This window comes from Nomascus leucogenys, chromosome 9 (genome assembly GCF_006542625.1).
Source record: "Nomascus leucogenys isolate Asia chromosome 9, Asia_NLE_v1, whole genome shotgun sequence".
Lineage (NCBI taxonomy): Eukaryota > Metazoa > Chordata > Mammalia > Primates > Hylobatidae > Nomascus > Nomascus leucogenys.
This window is the reverse complement of record NC_044389.1, coordinates 103,081,865-103,106,162: the sequence shown is the minus strand read 5'-3', so window position 1 is coordinate 103,106,162 and position 24,298 is coordinate 103,081,865. Positions and strand designations below refer to the sequence as shown.

At 40.9% G+C, this 24,298-nt stretch overlaps 1 protein-coding gene across 2 annotated transcripts in view; it reads left to right on the top strand.

The window, feature by feature from the left end:
• Positions 1-24,298, top strand: part of DCLRE1C (DNA cross-link repair 1C) — a 55,397-nt gene that overhangs the window by 25,963 nt on the left and 5,136 nt on the right. The window contains exons 10-14 of one of the 2 annotated variants that reach the window (XM_030818404.1): positions 1,362-1,498; positions 2,423-2,477; positions 6,482-6,570; positions 9,718-9,812; positions 19,382-20,007. In XM_030818404.1, the coding sequence (XP_030674264.1) occupies positions 1,362-1,498; positions 2,423-2,477; positions 6,482-6,570; positions 9,718-9,812; positions 19,382-20,007 (1,002 nt within the window). 2 annotated transcript variants of the gene reach the window in all.

Sequence of the window (24,298 nt, the reverse complement as noted above, 5' to 3'; positions counted from 1 at the left end):
ACCACCCACCTGGCTAATTTTTAAAGTTTTTTGTAGAGATGGAATCCCACTATATTGCCCAGGCTGAAATCTTTTTTTTTTTTTTTTTTTTTTAATTTAAAAAAAAAAAAAAGGTTTTTTTGAGATGGAGTTTCGCTCTGTTGTCCAGGCTGGAGTGCAGTGGTGCAATCTGGACTCACTGCAACCTCCACCTCCCAGGTTCAAGCGATTCTCCCACCTCAGCTTCCCAAGTAGTTGGAATTACAGGTATGCGCCACTATGCCTGGCTAGTTTTGTATTTTTAGTAGAGACAGGGTTTCACCATGTTGGTCAAACTGGTCTTGGACTCCTGACCGCAAGTGATCCACCTGCCTCAGCCTCCCAGAGTGCTGGGATTATAGGCATGAGCCACCACGCCCGGCCCTGAAAACTTTTTAAACAGTAAAGTTGTAAGACTGATACAAGGGTCTGGGCCCAGTGGCTCTCGCCTGTAATTCCAACAGTTTAGGAGGCCAAGGCGGGCAGATCTCTTGAGGTCAGGAGTTCGAGACCAGCCCAGCCAACATGGTGAAACCCTGTAACTAAAAATAGAAAATTTAGCTGGGTGTGGTGGTGTGTGCCTATAATTTCAGCTACTTGGGAGGATGACACATGAGAATTGCTTGAACCCAGGAGGCAGAGGTTTTAGTGAGTTGAGATGGCACCACCACACTCCAGCCTGAGTGACAAAGCGAGACTCTGTCTAAAATAAAAAAGAACACCTATACACTCTTCGTTTGGATTTGCTGGGTTGCCACCACTTTGCACCTCTCTTCCTCTGTCTCTGTATGTATAACCAACTCCCCACTCCAAACCAATTGAGAGTAAAGTTACAGACTCCATGGTATGTCACCCCAAATCCTTCAGCCTGTGGCTCTTGAGAATAAGAACATTTTCCTGTATAACCACAATACCCTTCCTCAGGACATTTTGTGTTGATATAGTACTATTAGCTGTTACACAGTCCATGTTCAGATGTCCCCAGTTCTTCCCATAGTGTCCTTTATAGCTTGTAGAATAGGGGGACAGGGGCATCCAGGATTTATTTGAGGGTCACATATTACGTTCATTCAGGCCTAAAGGGTCTCCTTTGATATAGATCGTTTGTCCAGCCTTTTGCTTCTGTCTTCACATTGATGGTTTTGAAGAGTCCAGCCCAGTTGTTTTGCAGAATATTCCCCAATTTGGAATTATCTGATTGTTTCTTCATGTCTACATTGTTTTGTTGTTGTTGTTGTTGTTTTCATGTCTGGAAACTTTTTTACTTTTGTTTTTGAGACTCTGCCTACAACAGATTTGTAGAAAATGTAGAACTGTTTTTCTATGCTTTTTATCTTTTTTAGGCAGAGGAATATTTTCAGTGGAGCAAATTACCCTGTGGAATTACTTCCAGAAATAGAATTCCACTCCACATAATCAGCATTAAGCCATCCACCATGTGGTTTGGAGAAAGAAGCAGAAAAACAAATGTAATTGTGAGGTAAGAAAGCAATGTCATAGGTCTTCTGAGAGAAACTTTGAGTAAATTGTCTGATTTAATTTCACTTAAGCACAGTCTAGCCTAAGCCCAAGAATATAATTGTATATTATAATTAATTTCTTAAATTTAAATTTTATTTAAATGGAGGGGATGCTACTCCCAAACCAGTTACACTCCCATCAGCTGGTGTATCCTGAGGTTCCCTCTGGGTAGGCTGATGAGATGGTTGGAGACTGAAGGCATCTGAGTGCTTGGCTAAGAGTAAGAAATTGATGTCATACAGAACAGAACCCTTGGTGGAGTAGAGGAGTGACTATAATGATCACAATGTTTTAGCACCATTTCCTTAACTTAGGCTGTTCAGAATATCTGCAAGAGGTCCGTCCCTCCCTCCGTCCCTCCCTCTCTCCCTTTCCTTTTTTTTTTTTTTTTTTGGAGACATAATCTCACTTTGTTACCCAGGCTGGAATGAAGTGGTGTGATCTCAGCTCACTGCAGCCTCTGCCTCCCGGTTCAAGTGATTCTCCTGCCTCAGCCTCACTAGTAGCTGGGATTACAGGCGTGCACTACCACCATGCCGAGCTAACTTTTTGTATTTTCAGTAGAGACAGAGTTTCACCATGTTGGCTAGGCTGGTCTCGAACTCCTGAGCTTAGGCAATCCGTGCACCTCGGCCTCCCAAAGTGCTGGGATTATAGGCCTGAGCCACCACACGCGGTCTACAACAGGTTTCCACTTCTGGAAAAGGTTCCCTGCTATCCCAAGAAGAAATTCCTGATTTAGGGTGATTTCAGGACACGTGCTGCTGAAGCAAGCCCATTAGAGTGGTTTCATGCTAGAATAGCCTAAATGAGAAGGGCCAGCTTCGCTTAGTTTTAGTTTTGCTCAGTGATCTTTTTATTTCGTGTTTTCATTTCCCTTTAGGACTGGAGAGAGTTCATACAGAGCTTGCTTTTCTTTTCACTCCTCCTACAGTGAGGTAAGAGGACCCTGTGTACTCATAACCCTTATTGCTCAGTGTTCTGCAGCCTTGGTAGTTGACAGTAGTCCCCTGACTCTCAGAAGCATCTCTGTTTCTACATAAGTTTCATTTCCTTTTAGTTTTTTTTCCTAAATGCAGTTGATCCTCCTTATTCACGGATTTTTTTTTTTTTTTTTTTTGGTTGAGACAGTGTTTTACTCTGTCGCCCAAGTTGGGGTGCAGTGGTGTGTTCTTGGCTCACTGCAACCTCTGCCTCCTGGGTTCAGGTGATTCTCCTGCCTCAGCCTCCTGAGTAGCTGGGACTACAGGTGCCTACCACCATGCCTGGCTTAAATTTTTGTATTTTTAGCAGAGACAGGGTTTTACCACATTGGCCAGGCTGGTTTTGAACTGACGTCAGGTAATCCGCCTGCCTTGGCCTCCCAAAGTGCTGGGTTACATGTGTAAGTCGCTGTGCCTGGCTTCATGGCTTCTATTTTTTTTTTTTTTTTTTTTTTTTTTTGAGACGGAGTCTCGCTGTTGCCCAGGCTGGAGTGCAGTGGTGCGATCTCGGCTCACTGCAAGCTCTGCCTTCCGGGTTCACACCATTCTCCTGCCTCAGCCTCCCAAGTAGCTGGGACTACAGGGGCCTGCCACTGCACCCAGCTAATTTTTTGTATTTTCAGTAGAGACGGGGTTTCACCGTGGTCTCGATCTCCTGACCTCGTGATCCACACGCCTCGGCCTCCCAAACATGGCTTCTATTTTTATGTGTTGGCCTACTCACTGAAACTGACCTGTGACCTCCATATCAATATTTACAGTGCTTTTGTGATCATTTGTGGACTTGTGGAGAGTGGTGAAAATTTTGAGTCACCTGACGTGCACATTCTCAGCTCAGGTAGAACAAGGCAACGCTCTGCCTTCTTTCAGCTCTTATTCTGTCAACAAGTGTATCAGTCTGTTCTCCTGCTGCTCTAAGGACATGCCCGAGACTGGGTAATTTATAAAGGAAAGAGGTTTAATTGACTCACAGTTCCGCCGGACTGGGGAGGCCTCAGGAAATTTACAATCATAGCAAACACATCCTTCTTCACATGGCGGCAGCAAGAAGTGCAGAGTGAAGGTGGGGAAAAGTCCCTTATAAAACCATCAGATCTCGTGAGAACTATCATTACAACAGTATGGAGGTAGCCACCCCCGTGATTCAGTTGCCTCCCACCGGTCCCTCCGACACATGGGGATAATGGAAACTACAGTTCAAGATGAGATTTGGGTAGGGACACAGCCAAACCATATCGAAAGTTTCCTTTTTGCCATCTATTAAGTGCAATGTTTTTCATATTTTTGTGCTTTTTGTTGGTGATCTTATTTAAATGGTGACCAATCATAGTACTGAAGTCCTATCCAGTGTTCCTAAGCACGGGAAGACTGTAACGTGGCTTCTAGAGAAAATATGTTAGATAGGCATGAGTTACAGGGCTATTGACCATGAGTTCAATGTTAATGAATCAAAGTATCTATTAAATGAGGTGTCTTTCAACAGAAACACACATAAAACAAGGTTATGTATTAATTGGCTGATGAAAACGATGTCACCAAAGGATGGCAGGAACCCTGTATTTTCCCTAGCAGCAATGGCTCAGTATTTGCTAATTCAGCATTTATGGTGACTATATATATAATTTATAGAGTGTAACTACTGCCAATAAAGAGAATTGGCTGTATTGATGCCTTATTTTAAGGCAGGCATTTGATAAAAGGGAGTCAACTTATATAAGTGAGAGGGGGTGCTCCTTTATTGGGTGTCTCTTACCTCCTTGGGGCCATTTCATCTCTGAGAAGTAGTGGTGAACCATTTCTGGTATAGTCTTGACTTTTTTTTTTTTTTTTTTAATCCTTTATTCCCTTCAAAAGTCTCAGATTTCTACTAGCCTCAACTTTGTGCAAATCAAATAGGTGTTGGGCGGGCAGGTAATGGTTTCTATTTGCATGCCTACTTTGAAGGTACAAAAGATACTGTTTGTGAAAAATATCTAAAGAATAGATGTTCCTGCCTTTCCCCCTTCTTATAGTAGACTTTTATTTTTATGTAGAGTTATTGGCAATTCTTGGCTTCCTGCCTCTTTCAGTTTGGTGGGATACTAATAATTACATTGGGTTCTAGTCTGTCCATTTGCAGAAGGGCATAAAAGTCTTTGTGTTCTCATTATCAACTTAGTAATGGATAATTTTTGTAAAAATTTTTTTATTTTTATTTATTTTTTTGAGACGGAGTCTCGCTCTATTGCCCAGGCTGGAGTGCAGTGGTGTGATCTCGGCTCACTGCAACCTCTGCCTCCTGGGTTCACGCCATTCTCCTGCCTCAACCTCCTGAGTAGCTGGGACTACAGGCACCCACCACCACGCCCAGCTAATTTTTTGTATTTTTAGTAGAGACAGGGATTCGCTGTGTTAGCCAGGTTGGTCTCGAACTCCTGACCTTGTGATCCACCCAGCTCGGCCTCCCGAAGTGCTGGGATTACAGGTGTGAGCCACCGCGCCCGGCCTGGATGATTTTATTGACTGTTTCACCAGATACCAAGCTAAGCACTTCATATGCATAATCTCGTTTATACTTTTAAATGAAGAATCTAAAATTAGAGACATTAGGTAACTTGACTGAGATCACAAGCTCACCAATGTCTAATAAGAGACAAAGCTGAAGTTCCTCTAGGTTGTAGAGATGTTTTGAGGAATAGTGACAGAGTTCCTGTTTAGCATTCTGAACTTTGCAAAAAGTCAAAGTATTCATGAAGTTTTTGCATGTAATTGTTTGTTTAGAATTAATCATTGGGAGAGGCAGTCTATGTGCAGTCTTTCAACCCTCACTGGCCACATAAGAATGGGACACTTCCTTATTGAGAGAGAGAGAGAGCGAGCGCTCCCCATAGCGTGAGCACAAAGCCTGCGGCACCTCAGTGCCTTGTGTGGAAACATCTTTCTCTGCTTCGTTTTGATGTGTGTCCCTTTGTTCTACTTAAGCCTGTGCGTCAATGGCCCTTAGGCACACCCCAGCTGTCCTTATTTCAGACAGCATGATGGGGGTTCCTTCCTGTGTGGCAGGAGAAGGTTGCATGTAGGCAGGTTGCCCTGTGTTGGCTGCAGGGAGAGACACGCTGGCCACTGGGGACCAGGGCACATTGTTGGATTTGATCTTGCTTGGTCTGTTCTCAGTAAGTGAAGCATTGCTCCATCCAGTGCTTGACAGCATTGTGTTTTCCTTGGTGACTCCGACACCAAGATACAATGGGCAGTGTTTGGATCTTTCCCTGGAATCAGTGACCAATGCATGGTGTTCTGCCCAATGAGAATGAACCATTTGAACAAATCAAGTAACCCCAAAGGTGTAATTCTCTTGGCATCGTTAATGATTATTTGTAGGAGTAAATAAGTGCAATTCTTTTGTTATTCTTTTTTGGAGATGGGGTCTCTCTGTGTTGCCCAGGCTGGCCTCAAATCCCTGGGCTTAAGCAATCCTCCTGCCTCAGCCTTGAGTAGCTGGGACCACAGACACATACCACTGTGCCCAGCTAAGAAATGCAATTCTAAGACCTTGGTTTTTTGTGTATATTATAGTTAATGCCCAGCTAAATTCTAACTCATTTGAAAAGGGATTTGTTAAACATAAGCAACTGACCTTGGACAGGAAAGCAATATATTAAAAAAAAGAAAAAAAAAAGAATTTTGAGTCCCATTGGTGATTCTCAGCTCTTACTGTGGATCAAAATCACCTGGGGAACATTTAAATGTACTGATTTCTAGGCCCACTAGTACTCAGTGTTCAGGAGATCTTTGGGAGTGAGGCCCAGGCATTGGATATTTTTTTCCCAAGAGGTCCCTGGTGATCCCCACGTACAGTCAGCATTGAGAACTACAGCCATAAGAGAGTTCTGCTTCTCTTTCCCCAGCCTCCCTTTATCTCCCCTAACAACCTGTTTCATCGTAGAGATCGTTGATCTATGTGATTTTCCTTTTTCTAGATTAAAGATTTCTTGAGCTACCTCTGTCCTGTGAACGCATATCCAAATGTCATTCCAGTTGGCACAACTATGGATAAAGTTGTCGAAATGTGAGTAGTCACTGGTTGTGGGACTTGGTGTGTCCCTTGGTGGCTCTTGGCTAGGACACAAAGGAGAGTTTGCCTGAATGTTTACAAATCTAGAATCTGTTTCTGTTGGGACATTTCTGAACTGATACTCATTTCCATTTTTTCCTGGAGTGTTTCCTTTAGTTCAACAGTGTGGCAGAAGGCATAGGTAGTGCTGTCAGCTTCTTCTGGGTTGCAACCCAGCTCCGCCACTTACTAACAGTGCAGTGTGAGCTTGGTCAGAACACTTCTCTGAGCTAGTCACTCTGAATCAGCAAAATAGGAATATTGATACCTACTTGTTGGTCTTCTCAAAAAAGAAAGAGATAATACAGGGAGATAGTATAAGAAAAGCACCTAGCACCATGCCAAGTAGGTCGTCAAGTGTCTACTGAGTGGATAACTGAAGCCAAAGGAGAGGTGCAGTCGTATTCATGGATGTCTTTTACTATGGTATTACCATTTTCTTACCTCTTCTTTGGGTTTCATTTATGCATTCATGAATGATTTTTTTTTTTTTTTAAGACAGGGTCTCACTCTGTCACCCAGGCTGGAGTGCAGTGGCATGATCTCGGCTCACTGCAACCTCCACCTCCTGGGTTCAAGGGATTCTCCTGCCTCAGCCTCCCGAGTAGCTGGGACTACAGGTGAACGCCATCACGCCCGGCTAATTTTTGTATTTTTAGTAGAGACAAGGTTTTGCCATGTTGACCAGGCTGGTCTCGAACTCCTGAGCTCAAGTGATCCACCTGTCTCAGCCTCCCAAAGTGTTGGGATTACAGGCATGAGCCACTGCACCCGGCCCATGAATGATTTCTTTAGTGCCAGCCATATGATGGGAATGGAGCTTGGGTTCCAAGTTGCCTAAGACACACCCTGTCCTAGCAGAGCTCCAGTCTCATGGAGAGGCTGGGTGCAAAGGCAGCACACAAACTCGATGGGTGCAGAAGGAATGAGGCCCCGTGTCAGGGAATCTGCTTCGCAGACCCTGATGAGGACATGCAGGACCAGGCTTGCAGATGTCGATGGAAAGGAGGATGGAGAATCTCTGGAGAGAGGTCTGGGTTGGAGACACAGATTTGGAGTTGGCAGTGCAGGTGAGAACTAAAACCATGAGGACAGAAGAAGTCACCAGGAGTGGGAGGAGGGATCATAGAGCTGAGGCCAGAACCCTGGGCAGCACATTCAAGGGAGAAGTAAAGGAGGAGGAGCTGGGCCAAGATGGAGAGAGTGGCCCAGACAGTGGGATAAGAGCAAAGGGAAGCGTAAGCAGAGGGTGCCCATGGAGTGTCTTGAGAAGTCAAATAATATGGGGACTACCAGGTGTCCCATTTCCTTGGTAATTAGGTCAATTGTGTGTGCTCAGTGAGAGCAATTCAGTAGACTTGTGAGTTACAAGCCAGATTTCAGTTGAGAAATGGGTAAAAAGAGAGGAAATGGAAAATACTGAGGACAGACTATATAAAAAGTTTGACAGTGAAGGGAAAGTTAGAGACAAGATGGCAACAGGAGGCAACAGAATCAGGAGGCTTGATCTTAAAATAGCTGAGACTTAAATATGCCTGTAGAACTCAACCTGAATATACATAAACTTGGACGTGTTTAGGAATCACTTGAGGTGCTTGTTTTTTTTTTCTTTTTTTGAGATGGAGTCTCGCTCTGTCACCCAGGTTGGAGTGCAGTGGCAAGATCTCAGCTCACTGCAAGCTCCCCATCCCAAGTTCACACGATTCTCCTGCCTCAGCCTCCCGAGTAGCTGGGACTACAGGCGCCCACCACCATGCCCGGCTAATTTTTTGTATTTTTAGTAGAGACGGGGTTTCACCATGTTAGCCAGGATGGTCTTGATCTCCTGACCTCGTGACCCACCCGCCTCGGCCTCCCAAAGTGCTGGGATTACAGACGTGAGCCACTGCGCCCGGCTGAGGTGCTTGTTAAAATGCATATTCATTCCTCATCCTGCTTTTTTTTTTTTTTTGGAGACAGAGTCTGGCTCTGTCACCCAGGCTGGAGTGCAGTGGTGCAACCTCGGCTCACTGCAAACTCCACTTCTCGGGTTCAAGTGATTCTCCTGCCTCAAGCCTTGTGAGTAGTTGGGATTATAGGCGCCCACGACCACACCTGGCTAATTTTTGTATTTTTAGTAGAGATGGGGTCTCACCATGTTGGCCAGGCTGGTCTTGAATTCCTGACCTCAAATGATCCACCTGCTTTGGCCTCCCAAAGTGCTGGGATTCCAGGCATGAGCCACCGCACCTGGCCCCCATCCTTCATTTCTAGCAGACAATTCTGTTGTAGGTAGGTGGGGGAAAATGACCTTACTTTGAAAAGTTATCCCAGGAGAATAGCTGAAATGATGTAAAGAGAAACAGAAATGGATCAGAACTCCTGGAAAGGTTGAAGGGGATGGATCCAGAGAACAGCTGTGGGAACAGGGGCGAGGATGTAAAATGGGGGTGGCTGTAAAAAAGTTTCAGGTTGGGCACTTCATGGCCCTGTTCAAATGGTATGTTGTAGATCATCCTAAAGGCTTCCCGGAATCTGCCAGGAGGAGGCAGTTGGCAGTGAGGCCTTCGAAAGGGGTAGGACGTCTTCAAATCTTATTTCTCTGCCTTTTGTATTTTATCTCCACTTTGTCTTAGCTTTCAGCCTAAGGACCTAGAATGACAAGATAAATTTGTGGAGATTCCTGTGAGATATAAGTAAACCCTACTCAACAGGGAAGGAGAAGCAGCTAGTTACACTGTATCCCGAATGCCAGAGGATGTCACTGTATTAATAGGTTTTCAGGATAGGGACCTGCTTTTTTGCACTGCAAGAGCAAAGATCTAAGTTTTGCCTTAGTCTACTGATGTAACAGTAAGATAAACATCTACCAGGTTGCATTTAATTGCTTATATTTGCCACTTTATTATGTCAAAGTGATTTTTAACTATGAAATCAGTTTAGAACTGCTTTTCAATCCTCCAGAGTAGTTGTGTGATTTCCCTTAGGGTCAAGATTTTGTTAAAAACACAGGGATCCAAGAAATTAAAAAACAAAAACAAAAAAATTTGTAACACTCTCAATGATGTCTACCTTCTAACAACTTCCCCAAAAGGAAAAATCAAATATTCTGATTCATTTCAGCTTAAAGCCTTTATGCCGGTCTTCCCAAAGTACGGAGCCAAAGTATAAACCACTGGGAAAACTGAAGAGAGCTAGAACAGTCCACCAAGACTCAGGTAAGAAAAATGGTCCTGGGTTCAGAAGGGTGGGCTCCCCGCAAACACTGCTTTCCAGGGAGCTTGGGTCTGGGGGAAGTGGCCTTGGGCAGAGTGGACCTGGGACCCACCACAGGTCAGACTTGACACATGGTCTCAGGAAGTACTTTGCCTTCCTGTCTTCAGCCTGTAAAATCAGGAGTCTGCTCTCCTTCTCTGGGTTACAAGTGGTGAAAACGGTGCCATCGTGTATGGTGTTCTCAGCTTTCTGGAAATATGCCCTAAGATCAGTAGAGGCCATAGAGGCTGGTTTGTTATCCTTGAACATTTTCTTAGGACATAGAGAGGCTGGTTTGTTATCCTTGAACGTTTTCTTAAGATACTAGTAAATGCTGATAATAGAGACTTTTCTCATCATTTCTGATTAAATTGATCAGTAGTGTTTAAACAGAAGGATTTTTCTCTATACTTTGTACCTTCTTTCATTGCTACTTTGATTTTTCTAGTGAAGGACAGAGGTAAGCTCTGCAGTAGAAATCAGAACGTTAGATTCTGAGCAAAGCTCTGGGGCTTTCCAGCAGCCCTATTTCGTGGTTAGGATTCTTGATTCTCATTCCTTTGGTGGAAAGTCAGTTACTCTGCCGTGCAGTAAATACTTGACCAAAACACACGAGATAATGATGATACTATTTTTTGAACACCTATTAATGGCAGGTATTGTGCTAGTTCCTTTACATATGTTATAGCTAAGCCTCTAAACAAACTTACAGGGGGTACCATCCCAATTATAATGATGAGGAAACTGAAGTTTAGAGACTTAAGTCCCTAAGGACTAGCAAGAAGTAAGTGATGGGCCTGGGATTCTAATCTAGGCCTGTCTCTCTCATCTCTGCTTCTGCATTTCTGCTCATGGAGAATCTAATTTTAAAACATTTAGATGACAATTCCAAGACTGATATAGTAAGCCTATTACTGGTGCCCGAAAAAAAGCACATTTGTTTTTGTTTCAATAATTGAAAGGTTTTAGAAAAACAGTTCCATTAATTTCAAATGTTAACTCTATTATGTAATGCATCCTGTAATCCTTACAAATTTACTCAGGTTTTTTTTTTTTTTTTTTTAAATAGCTTTCCTGAGGTATAATTGATATGAACTGCACATTTAAGGTGTACAATTTGACAAATTTTTTGCATATTCATATACTTGAGAAACTATGACTACAATTAAGATACTGAAATTATCACCTTCAAGTTTTCTTATGCCCCTTTGTAATTCCCTCCTGTTCTCACCCATGCCAAGGCAGCCACTGATCTGCCTTCTGTCACTATAGTTTGCATGTTCTAGAATTTCATATAAATAGAATCATATAGTATGTCTGGGTTATTTTACTCAGTGCATCAGAGATTCATTCATGTTGTTGCATGTATCAATAGTTCACTCTCTTATTGATAAAGAGTAGTCCGCCTCAGGGATATACTACAAGTTGCTGATCCATTCGCCTGTTGATGTACTTTTGGGTTGCTTCCAGTGTCTTTCTTATTATAAAGAAAGCTGCTAGGAACATTCACGTACAAACTTTTGTATGGACATAGGCTTTCACACCTAAGAATAGGTCATATGGTAGCTGTATCTTTAAGAAACTGCCAAAATGTTTTCCAAAGTGGTTTGACCATTTTGTGTTCCCAGGAGAAGTGTATGAGAGTTTGGTTGCTCCACATCGTTGCCAATACTTGGTATGGTTAGACTTTTTAATTTTAAACATCCTAATAGGTGTGCAGTGATAGCTCTTTGTGGTTTTAATTTCTATTGACTAGCAAGGTTGTGCATCTTTTAATGTGCGTATTTGCCATCCATGTATCTTCATTGATGAAGTGTCTATTCAAATCTTTACTCATTTTTAAATGGTTGGGTTTTGTTTTGAGACAAGAGTCTTGCTGTCACCCAGGCTGGAGTACAGTGGTACGATCACAGCTCACTGCAACCTCAACCTCCCAAGCTCAAGCGATCCTCCCACTTCAGCCTCCCAAGTAGTACAGGCAAATGCCACCATGCCTGGCTAATTTTTATATTTTTTGTAGAGATGGAGTTTCACCATGTTGCCCAAGCTGGTCTCAGACTCCTGAGCTCAAGCAATCTGCCTGCCTTGGCCTCCTAATGTGCTGGAATTACATGCATGAGCCACTGCACCCACCATATTACTAAGTTTTCCTAAGTTTCTGGATATAAGTTTTTTTTGTTTTGTTTTTTTAAATATATCAGGTGTATACAAAGATTTTCTTCTACTCTGTAGGTAATCTTTTCAGTCTTTTTAGCAGAGTGTTTTGAAGAGCAGAAATTTTAAATTTTGATTAAGTGAATTTATCAATGTTTACTTTTTTTTTGTATCATATCTAAGAAATCTTTGACCCAAAGGCATATTTTCTCTTGTTTTCTGCTAGAAGTTGTCGTAATTTTAGGTTGTACATTTAGATCTCTGATTTTTGTTTTTAAAAAAATGGTTCAAATGTAGACCCCAGGTAATTTTGTGTGTGTGTGTGTGTGTGTGTGTGTGTGTGTGTGTGTATATACAAATGTTCTTAAGCCATTTGTTGGAAACGCTATCTTTATTCACTGAATTGCTTTAGCACTTTTGTTGAGAGTCAATTTACAAGATACGTGGAAGTTTATTTCTGGATTCTCTGTTATGTTCCATAATCTCTATCCTGACACCAATATCACCTATCTCGATGATTGTAGCTTTGTAAATCTTGAAGTCAGGTGTTTTAAGTTCTCTAGCTTTGTTCATTTTCAAAGTTGTTGTGGTTATCCTAGGTCCTCTGCATTTCCATATGAATTTTAGAATCATATGCCAATTTGTACAAAAATGTCCTCTCTTGAGGTTTTGATGAGGATTGTTTTAAATCTGTTGATCAATTTGGGAAGAATTGGCATCTTAACAATATTAAATTTTCAGATCCATGAACATGGTATGCCTCTCAGTTTATTTTAGTCTTCTCTAATTTTTCTCAGTAGTGTCTTATGATTTCCAGTGTAAGTCTGTGTAAATCAATCCCTAAGTATTCATTTTGGGGGATACTGTTGCACATGGTATTATTTTTTAAGTTTTAATTCCTGATTGATTGTTGTTAGTATATAGAAATATAGGCTGAGTGTCCCTTATTCAAAATGCTTGGGACCAGAAGTGTTTTGGATTTTGGACTTTTTTGAATTTTGGAACATTTGCATTTGCATTTAATGGTTGAACCTCTTTAATCAGAAAATCTAAAATGCTGCAATAAGGATTTCCTTTGTAGTTCAGATGTCAGACTTTTGGATTAGGGATATGCAATGCAACCTGTGCAATTGATTTTTGTATTTTGTTCTTGTATCCTGCAACCTTGCTAATCTCATGTATCAGTTCTAGTGCCTTTTCTTGTAGATTCCATTGCAGTTTCTACATAAGATTATCATTTTTTGGGCATATAGACAGTTTTGCTTCTTCCTTTTCAGCCAGGATGTTTTCCTTTCTTGTCTAGAGTACCACTACAATGTGAAACAAGTGGCAAGAGCGGGTGTCACTGCCTTGTTCCCAATCTTAAGGAGAAAGCATTCATTATCTCACCATTAAGCTCATTCTTTCACCATTAAGTATAATGATAAGTACAGGCTTTGTGTTAGGCAGAATTACTTCCCTTCTGTTCTTGGTAGGTGGAGAGATATCAACAATGGATAATGGGTTTTGTCTAACACTTTCTCTGTATTTACTGAGATGATCATATTGTTCTTCTTTATACTCTGTTAATATGGTGACATACACTAATTTTTGAGTGTTAAACCAAACTTGCATTTCTCTAATCCCACTCAGTCATGACATATTGTCCTTTTTAAGTATTATGGTAAGAATTTTCTCATTTACATTCAGAAGGGATATTGGTCTGCAGTTTTGTCTTTTCCTCGTAATTGTGTGGTTTCGTTATCAGGATACTGCTGGCCTCATTGTTGTGAGGTGTTTATTCTCAGTCTCTGGAAAAATTTTGCAAGGACGGGCATTGTATCTTTCTTAAATGACTGGTAGAATTTACCAGTGAAGCCATCTGGGTGGGACAGAAGCTTTCTTTGTGGGAAGGTTTTTTTTTTTTTAACTACAAATGTGATTTCTTTAATAGGCATAGGACTATTCAGGTTATTTTTTTTTCTTGAGTAAACTTTGGTAACTTGAATCTTTCCAAGATTTTGTCTTATCCATGTTGAATTTTTTGGCATAAACTTGTTTTTAATATTTATTATTTTACTATCTGTAGACTACTGATATTAATCCTCTTGCTCCTGATATTAGTAGTTTATGTCTTCTCTCATTTTTTTCTTGATTAGTCTAGCTAGAGGTTTACCAGTTTTATTGATCTTCTCAAATAAGAAGTTTTTGGTTTTATTTTCCTTTTCTCTCTCTTTTTTTTTTTTTTTGGCACGGGGTAGTTTTCTATTTCATTGAATTCTACTCTGATCTTTATTTTATCTGCTTACTTGGAATTTTATTTGCTCTTCATTTTTTTTTTTTTGAGGCGGAGTCTCGCTCTGTCGCCCAGGCTGGGGTGCAGTGGCACAATCTCACTGCAAGCTCTGCCTCCCGGGTTCACGCCATTCTCCTGCCTCAGCCTCTCCGAGTAGCTGAGACTACAGGCGCCCGCCACCACGCCCGGCTAATTTTTTTGTATTTTTAGTAGAGACGGGGTTTCACTGTGGTCTCGATCTCCTGACCTTGTGATCCGCCCGCCTCGGCCTCCCAAAGTGGTGGCTCACGCTTGTAATCATTTTTAAGTTTCTTAATATGGAAGCTGAGGTTGTTGATTTGAGACCTTATTTTCTAATGTAGGCATTTAGTGCTATAATTTTCCCTCTTTAGCAGCATCCCACAAATTTGTCGTTTTGTCATTCAAAACATTTTTTAATTTTTCCTTTGACTTTTTTTCTTTGACACATGGGTTTAGAAATTTGTTACTAGTTTCTGAATTTTGGAGGACTTCCCAGAGATCATTCTGTTATCTAATGTTACTGTGGTCAGAGAACATATTTTGTATGACTTTTTTTTTTTTTTTTTTCTTTTTGGAGACGGAGTCTCACGCTCTCACCCAGGCTGGAGTGCAGTGGTGCGATCTCGGCTGGCTGCAAGCTGCGCCTCCTAGGTTCACGCCATTGTCCTGCCTCAGCCTCTCCGAGTAGCTGGGACTACAGGCGCCTGCCACCAAGCCTGGCTAATTTTTTGTATTTTTAGTAGAGACGGGGTTTCACCGTGGTCTCGATCTCCTGATCTCGTGATCCGCCCGCCTCGGCCTCCCAAAGTGCTGGGATTACAAGCGTGAGCCACCGCGCCCGGCTGACTTTTTTTTTTTTTAAATGAGATGGATTCTCACTCTGTCACCCAGGCTGGAGTGCAGTGGCACGATCTTGGCTCATTGCAACCTCTGCCTCCCAGGTTCAAGTGATTCTCCTGTGTCAGCATCTGAAGTAGCTGGAATTACAGGCTCGCGCCACCATACCTGGCTAATGTTTTGTATTTTTAGTAGCCACAGGGTTTTGCCATGTTGGCCAGGCTGGTCTCAAACTCCTGACCTCAGGTGATCCACCTGCCTCCCAAAATGTTGGGATTACAGGTGTGAGCCACCACGCCTGGCCTTGTACTTTTGAGATTTATGGTCCAGAATATTTACAGACCATCAATTGTGGACCAATTTACACATTAAACCTGGTAAATGTTTAATGTGTACTTTAAAGAAATATATGTACTACTGTTATTGGATCAAGTGTTCTATAAATGTCAATTAGGTTAAGTTAGTTGACAGTGTTGTTCAGGTCTTCTACATTCTTGTTCTGTCAATTATTGCCAGAGAGGGGTGTTGAAATCTCCAGTTGTAATTGTGGACTTGCCTATTTTGCCATGATTAGTTCTATTGGCATTTGCTTCATCTATTTGAGGCACTATTAATAGGTATACACAAGTTTAAGATTCTTATATCCTCTTGAGGGATACCTTTATCTTTAGGAAATGAGTCTATCCCCTGGTAACATTCTTAGTTCTACAGTCTACTTTACCAGAGCCATTTGAATTTCTTCTCATTAGCATTGGCTTGATGTATCTTTTTCCATCTCTGTATTTTTAACTTGTCTTTATATTTAAAGTGGGTTTCTTGTAAGCAGTATGTTGTTGGATCTTGTTTTTATGGCCAGTCTGGTATTTTCTGGCCTTTAATTGCAGTGCTTAGTCCATTTAGTTTTATGGTACCCGTTGATATGGTCACGTTTAAGTTTATACTCTTGCTATTTGTTCCATTTGTTCTTTACTCTTTTTTGGCCTTCTTTCACGTCAAGTAATTACTGATTGATTCTGTTTAATCTCTTGTTGGCTTACTGGCTGTGTAACTCATTGATTTCTTATTTTGGTGGCTTATAATGCAGTCATCCCTTAGTATCTTAGGGGGATTGGTTCCAGGATCCCCCCAAGAGTACCAAAATCCACAGATGCTCAAGTCATATTAAATGGTGTTATATTTGCATATAACCTACACATATCCTCCCATATACTTGAAATCATCTCGATTACTTATACCTAATACAGTTCAGTTCATAACATATGGTCAATCTGTTTTAACACTTCAAGGAACTGCCAAACATTCCCAAACTGAATACATTTTACATTCTCTCCAGCAATATGTAAAGATTCTACTTCCTTCACATACTAGCTAAGGCTTCTTTTTTAGTATAGCCATCCTAGTGTATGGTGGTACCCTGCAGTTTTCATTTGCATTTCCCTAATGACTAATGTTGAGGTTTTTTTCATGTGCTTATTGGCCATTTATGTAACTTCTTCGTTGAAATGTCTATTCCAATCTTTTGCCCCCATTTCAACTGGATTATTGACCTTCGTACTGAGTTTTAAGAGTTAAAGTCTGGTATCAGTCCTTTATCTAATTAGGAAATATTTTCTCAGACTTATCTTTTTACCTTGATGGTGTCTTGAAGTGTAAATGTTTTAAGTCAAATTTGTCTACTTTTCTTTTATTGCTTATGCTTTGGTGTCATACCTAAGAAACTATTGTTTGATCCAAGATCATGAAAATTGACTCCCATGTTACATAATTTCACGGTCAGTTTTGATTGTAGTTTCCTGCTTCTTGAATTTCTGATAATTTGTTTTTGAATGCCATACATTCTGAATTTTTTTTAGGTCCTGCATAATTTTGGATTTCTAAAAACATTCTTGAGCTTTGTTCTGGCATGTGGTTAGCATGTTTATAGTTTGATCTTTTCGTGTCTTTTACCTTTGTTACGCAGGACCAGAGTAGCATTTAGTGTACGGCTAATTTTCCCCACTACTGAGGCAAGGCTCTTCTTGGTTCTTTTACAAATGCCCATGGATCATGACGTTTTCCACTCTGGCTGTTGGGACCAGGACAAGGCACTGTTCCTGGCACGGTGAGTTCTGGGCACTTTTTTTCCTTTTGTTTGATTTTTTTTTTTTTTTTTTTTTTGAGACGGAGTCTTGCTCTGTCACCCAGGCTGGAGTGCAGTGGCACGATCTCGGCTCACTGCAAGCTCCGCCTCCCGGGTTCACGCCATTCTCCTGCCTCAGCCTCTCCGAGTAGCTGGGACTACAGGCGCCCACCACCACGCCCAGCTAATTTTTTGTATTTTTAGTGGAGACGGGGTTTCACCGTGGTCTTGATCTCCTGACCTTGTGATCCACCTGCCTCGGCCTCCCAAAGTGCTGGGATTACAAGCGTGAGCCACTGCACCCGGCGTTTGAGTGATTCTTGCCTGACTTCAGGTAGTTTCCTTACAAGCACATGCTGCTTAGTGCACTGAACACGTGGTGGGGATGCCTCTGCAGCTTTTCAGAGTTTCTGTGCAGCACTCTCCTCTCTGGTCTTCAGCTCTGTAAACTCCAGGTACGTTGATTTCTTCAACGTTCCATTTCCACCTCAACTCAGGGATGTCCATGGGCTCTATCCAGATGTTCCCTCCCTGACTGGAATCTGTTATGAAGCAGTGAGTCAGGCAATCATAGGACTCATCTGTCTTATTTCTCACATGTCATTGTCCTTAATTGCCCCATGTCCATTTTCTTGAGAGGTAGTTTCTGATTTTTAGTTATTTCAAGTGGGAGGTTAAATGTAGTCCCTGTTACTCCATCTTACCTGGAAGCAAAAATCCTTTCTTCCTTTAATCTTTTGTGCCTTTTATGCATCTACCCAATCCACACTCCTTTTTGATAAATGTCTTTTGGGATCAAGCATAGTCACTGATTTGGAACGCAGAACTGTTCAACTTAGAGATCATACAAAAGTATTTCATAAAAAAGGTAACTTTGGGCTAGGCAAAGTGGCTCATGCCTCTAATTCCAGCACTTTGGGAGGCCGAGGTGGGTGGATTGCCTGAGTGCAGAAGTTCAAGACCAACCTGGGCAACAAGGGGAAACACTGTCTAAAAAAAATTAGCTGGGCATGGGGGTGGATCTCCTGAGCCTGAGAGGTAGAGGCTGAACGGTGTGTAAAACTCAAAAAACAACTTTGGCATAGTAGCGAGGGAACTAAAACATATATATAATCTTTGGCTTAAAATCTACATTCTGCAGTCTAGGATGATTCCAAATATAGTTGTTAGATATCTTAGTGACCTGAAGCCCTAAGATCAGTTACAAGTCATAACACTGGACCTTAAGAATGAGGTTGGGTCCTGTGTATTGGCACACCCTTTTCTCTGGGCCTAGTTTCACATTGGGAACGTGGGAGCTGGATAATGGTCTCTATGGTCCTTTATATTAGTGTCTTAAAAATGCAGTGTTTAGCCACATCATTTAAGTGGATTATTATACCACCAGATTCAGCAGTAGAACAAGAAGTTGCCATACACAGCAGTCTCGGGTGCATTTAACTTCCTTCCTAGGTTACTGTTAGAAGACGGGAAAATATTTGTTTTTCCACGTAAGGCTTTTTTCATTTTAAGAACATTTGTTGACACAGCATGCTTAATTTTGAATTTTAAGTTCTTGACACGTTGATTATTCAGTACTTTGCTTTAAAGTTGATTTAACCTGTTGCAACCTTGTGCATAAAACATGTCAATAAGATGCTCATAGAAGAAAAACCTTAAAAAAAAGCAATTTAATTTTCCTAAGCCAACCCACTGAGCATCTACTATTTGCAGAGCACACAGGCTTTGCAAACCTGGCTGATGAACAGAAATCAGCTGTAGAACTTACAACAAAAATCAAATTATTTGGTTCTATCTTCTTCAGGGATTCAGTAGGTCTGGAATGAGATACAGAAACCTGTTTTTTTTTTTTTTTTTAAAGTTTTGCATATGATTGTAATGATCAGCCAGGCTTATATATAGAGCAGAGTGACTGCTCTATATTCTCCACTGATAGTCTGGCATTTATTATAAAAAGTTGAAGGATGGTAGTTAAATTGTTCAACATATCCCAAGACTATCTTTTCCCTTTGAAGAAGAGTGGCCTCCCTATTCCTTGCAATTCCAAGAATTAAAAGTATAGGTAAATGCTACAACTTGGCTCCCTTTGCCTTGTTTCCTATAAACCTGTTTTGTTTGTCCCACAGAGGAGGAAGATGACTATCTCTTTGATGATCCTCTGCCAATACCTTTAAGGCACAAAGTTCCATACCTGGAAACTTTTCACCCTGAGGTATTTTCAATGACTGCAGTATCAGAAAAGCAGCCTGAAAAACTGAGACAAACTCCAGGATGCTGCAGAGTGGACAGTATGCAGAGCTCTCGTTTCACAAACTTTGTAGATTGTGAAGAATCCAACAGTGAAAGTGAAGAAGAAGTAGGAATCCCAGCTTCACTGCAAGGAGATATGGGCTCTGTACTTCAACTGCAAAAGGCTGATGGGGATGTACCCCAGTGGGAAGTATTCTTTAAAAGAAATGATGAAATCACAGATGAGAGTTTGGAAAACTTCCCTTCCTCCATAGAGGCAGGGGGATCTCAGTCACCAAAGCTTTTCAGTGACTCTGATGGAGAATCAACTCACATCTCCTCCCAGAATTCTTCCCAGTCAACACACATAACAGAACAAGGAAGTCAAGGCTGGGACAGCCAATCTGATACTGTTTTGTTATCTTCCCAAGAGAGAAACAGTGGGGATATTACTTCCTTGGACAAAGTTGACTACAGACCAACAATCAAAGAGAATATTCCTACCTCTGTCATGGAACAAAATGTAATTTGCCCAAAGGATACTTACTCTGATTTGAAAAGCAGAGATCAAGATGTGACAATAGTTCCTAGTACTGGAGAACCAACTACTCTAAGCAGTGAGACACGTATACCCAAGGAAAAAAGTTTGCTAAATCTTAGCACAAATGCAGATTCCCAGAGCTCTTCTGATTTTGAAGTTCCCTCAACTCCAGAAGCTGAGTTACCTAAACGAGAGCATTTACAATATTTATATGAGAAGCTGGCAACTGGTGAAAGTATAGCAGTCAAAAAAAGAAAATGCTCACTCTTAGATACCTAAGAATTCAAAGAGCTTCAACCTAGAGCAACCACTAAAAAACCTGCACAGAGATGACAGTCAATACTACAATAGAGAAAACAAACACAGTACTTAAAAATGTTCAAATAACCTGGTTGGGTGTGGTGGCTCACACCTGTAATCCCAGCACTTTGAGGTGGGCAATCACTTGAGCCCAGGAGTTCAACACCAGCCTGGCCAACACAGTGAAATGTGTCTCTACTTACAAAAAAAAAAAAAAAAAAAAAGCCAGGTATGTTGGTGGGCTACTCTGGAGGCTGAGGTGAGAGGATCGCTTGAGCCCAGGAGATTGAGGCTGCAGTGAGCCATGACTGTGCCACTGCACCTCCAGTCTGGGTGACAGAGCAAGACCCTGTTTAAAAAAGAAAAAGGCCAGGCACGGTGGCTCATGCCTGCAATCCCAGCTATTCAGGAGGCCAAGGCAGGAGAATCACTTGAACCTGGGAAGTGTTGGTTGCAGTGAGCTGAGATTGTGTCATTGCACTCCAGCCTGGGCAACAACAGCAAAACTCTGTCTCAGAAAAAAAAAAGGTAGAACTAAACCCATACTTATCAATGATTACATTAAATGTAAATGGTCTAAGCACATCAATGACAAGAGACATGGGGGAAAACAACATAACCCAATGATCTGCCGTCTATAAAGAAAGTCAATTCAAGTGATAGGTTAAAAGGATGGAAAAAAGACCATGTAAATTAAAGATGGAGTGGTTATAGGGACAGTTTCCTAATGATAAAAGGTCTAGTTCACCAAGAAGACAAAATAATCCTAAATGTATATGCACCTAACATCTCCAAAAATTTATGAAGCTAAAACAGCTGAAAAGAGACAAACTAATGCATAATTACAGCTAGGGATTAACATCCCTCCTTGGTAACAGAACTAGTATATATACATTAATCAGTAAGAATATAGAACTGAAAATCATAAGCCAACTGGATTAAATTGACATTTATAGAACACACCACCCCAAAATAGCAGAATGTATCTCCTGAAGTACACATGAACATTCAGCATGATAGATCATATCTTTGATCATAAAAATTGACAACTTATGGTAAACTGATGGCTATAGACAGAATCACCTTATTTATCCCCAAAGATGTTAAATCACTTAACCTTGATGTGAATATGGTGGCAACATTAGAAGTGGACAATTAGAATATAAAAGAAAATGCTCAAGAATTAAATGGTGGCCAGGCACAGTAACTCATGCCTGCAATCCCAGTACTTTGAGAGGCTCGCTTGAGCTCAGGGTTTTGAGTCCAGCCTGGGCAACACACAGGGAGACCCTGTCTCTACAAAATGTTAGCCAGGCATGGTGGTGTGCACCTGTAGTCCTATTTGGAAGGCTTAGGTGGCAGGATGGACTGCGCCCAGGAGGTTGAAACTGCAGTGAGCTGACTGTGCCCAGCCTGGGCAACAAAGCAAGACCCCGTCTCAAGAAAAATAAAAAAACTAAAGTATATGTGTTATTCTGTGAGTCATTCAACATTCTTGAAGTCCATCAATGTGTTAGGCTTTTGTGTTATGTATGAGGATTTTTAACAAGTTTTAACAGATATTCAGGAACACTTCGTTATTCTGACATTTCATAGATTATGGAAGCAAAAGCAGAGACACCACTTAAAACAATTTGCAGATCAGTTAAACTAACACGTGATATGCGTTATCATGATGCTGCATGGCAATCAGATCAAAAAGTATTGAATCCACCAGACTAACTAGGGCAACAAGACTCAGAGTTAGTATACACATAACTATAACATTTGTATATATTCACTGTTAACTAAAACTTAGTTTTAACAGTGTACCTTGTGATCCAAAGTGGTGGTTCAAAAAATGCCTGTAAACATTCCTCTGAATATATTCCTGGTATTTTATAATCACATTAATATTACATACTGTTACGTTTTATATATGAGTCTGGCATTATAAATGCTGGCTGAATGAATTGGGCTAAGACAACTACAACAGATGTGATCAAGAAACTGATAGTGATTGCCAGAAATTATATTTGGTGCTTACTCTGATCATACTCAAGTTTTTTTACAGACTATATATGAACTCCTTTCATTTTCACAACCACCCTTTGAGGTAGATACATTTCTAATCCCCATGTACAAATGAGGAGACAAAGGCACAGAGGTTAGTTCACATAGCTATGAGGCACAGGCAGAATTCAAACACAGGCAGTTTGGCTTCAGAGACCGTGATCTTAACTGCTATGCTCTGATGTCTCTCCAAAAGAGTGTAAACATGAGCAGGGTTAATTGTAGCAGCTACTTGGTTTTTACTTCAAGAATCATAAATTACAAGAGGAAACGTGAAGTTTTTATATTTTTCGAGATGGAGTCTCACTCTGTCACTCAGGGTGGAGTGCAGTGGCCCTATCTCAGCTCACTGCAACCTCAGCCTCCAGGGTTCAAGTGATTTTCCTGCCTCAGCCTCCCAAGTAGCTAAGATTACAGGTGCGTGCCACACCTGGCTAATTTTTGTATTTTTAGTAGAGACAGGGTTTCACCATATTGGTCAAACTGGTCTTGAACTCCTGACCTCTGGTGATCCACCTGCCTCGGCCTCCCAAAGTGCTGGGATTACAGGTGTGAGCTACTGTATCCAGCCAAAACATGAAGTTTCAAAATGCCAACATATGTCACAGAAGACACTCAGCAGTCAGCCACATTCATCTTGGAGAAGAGTTCCAGGGCTTAAATGTTTAAGTAGTATAAACTAGTTTTTTAAGTCTGCCTGAAGCTGAAGATTAAATACTTTAAAAAGTTCACTGGGTCATCTTGGCATGTTGACATTATCTTAACAGTCTAAGCTTGTTACCTTACACCAACCTTACAGGTTCATTAGAAGCACATGAATACATATAAAAGGCATAAAAGACTTGGTCAACGAATATCAGCTCTGAATTCTAAAATTCCTTTGCATTTCTAGGCAGTACTTACCACAGTATGTTTACGTACCTGGTGAGTGATAATGCTCAAAAATGTCTGTATTCATCCACATTATGCTACCGAAATGTCAAACTGTCCTTTAATATTCAAATGCATGAACCATCACTCGGCCTTTTGGCCAAGATCAAGTGTAGTATCAAATGCATGAACCATGATAAGCTATCTTAAAAGGAAAGTAACATTTCAAGGAATTGAATATAAACCTTTGGTTAATCTCGCTAGCAAGTAGTGAATATATCAGTATTTTTCTGCCCCTTTTATAGTCTTACCGGAAATGACTAAAACAGAAACAAAGCTAAACCATGGTAAATAGAACATTAAATGCCCAACCTAATTTATTTTGCTAAGAGAAATTGATGAACTAAAAGAGAAACAAGTATTGTCTACATTTTAGATATGGGGGAAAAAACCCTGAGATTACTAATTATGTATCACAATCCTCTTATGTAGATCCTGAAAATGATGGTATCAATATAATACATACAGTGGATTTACCTTTTAAACTGGATCTATTACCTTTGATATTTGTCTTACACTGAAAAATTCTGACATCTTCAGGAAACCAATATGATGAATAAGCTAAATGTTGACTTAATATAGTTAAACCCCTTAATAACATCCTTTAGTTTCTATTATTTCACTGCTTAAGTTCAGCATCTGAATAACAAGGTAACGTAAGTAGTACTTAAGATCCCAAAGGCCCATTACATTCTATCAATAAAGACAAAACAAAACTACATGTTTACTGAAAATAGTCTTTTTTTCTTTGCTTTCCAGTTTTACACTTTTGTTAAACACAAAAAAGTGGACAAGATCAAATAACTAGATGGTAAAACACTGATTTTTTAAAAATCACATCTTTAAACCCGTGAGAATCACAATTCAAAGTATGGCCACTGGGGGCAACCTGCAAACCTATGACCCTTTCTTAACACTGACACTACGTGACTGATTTTTCTTAAAACACAAATGCCGTTAAGAAAGTATTTTTTCTTGACACACACTGCAA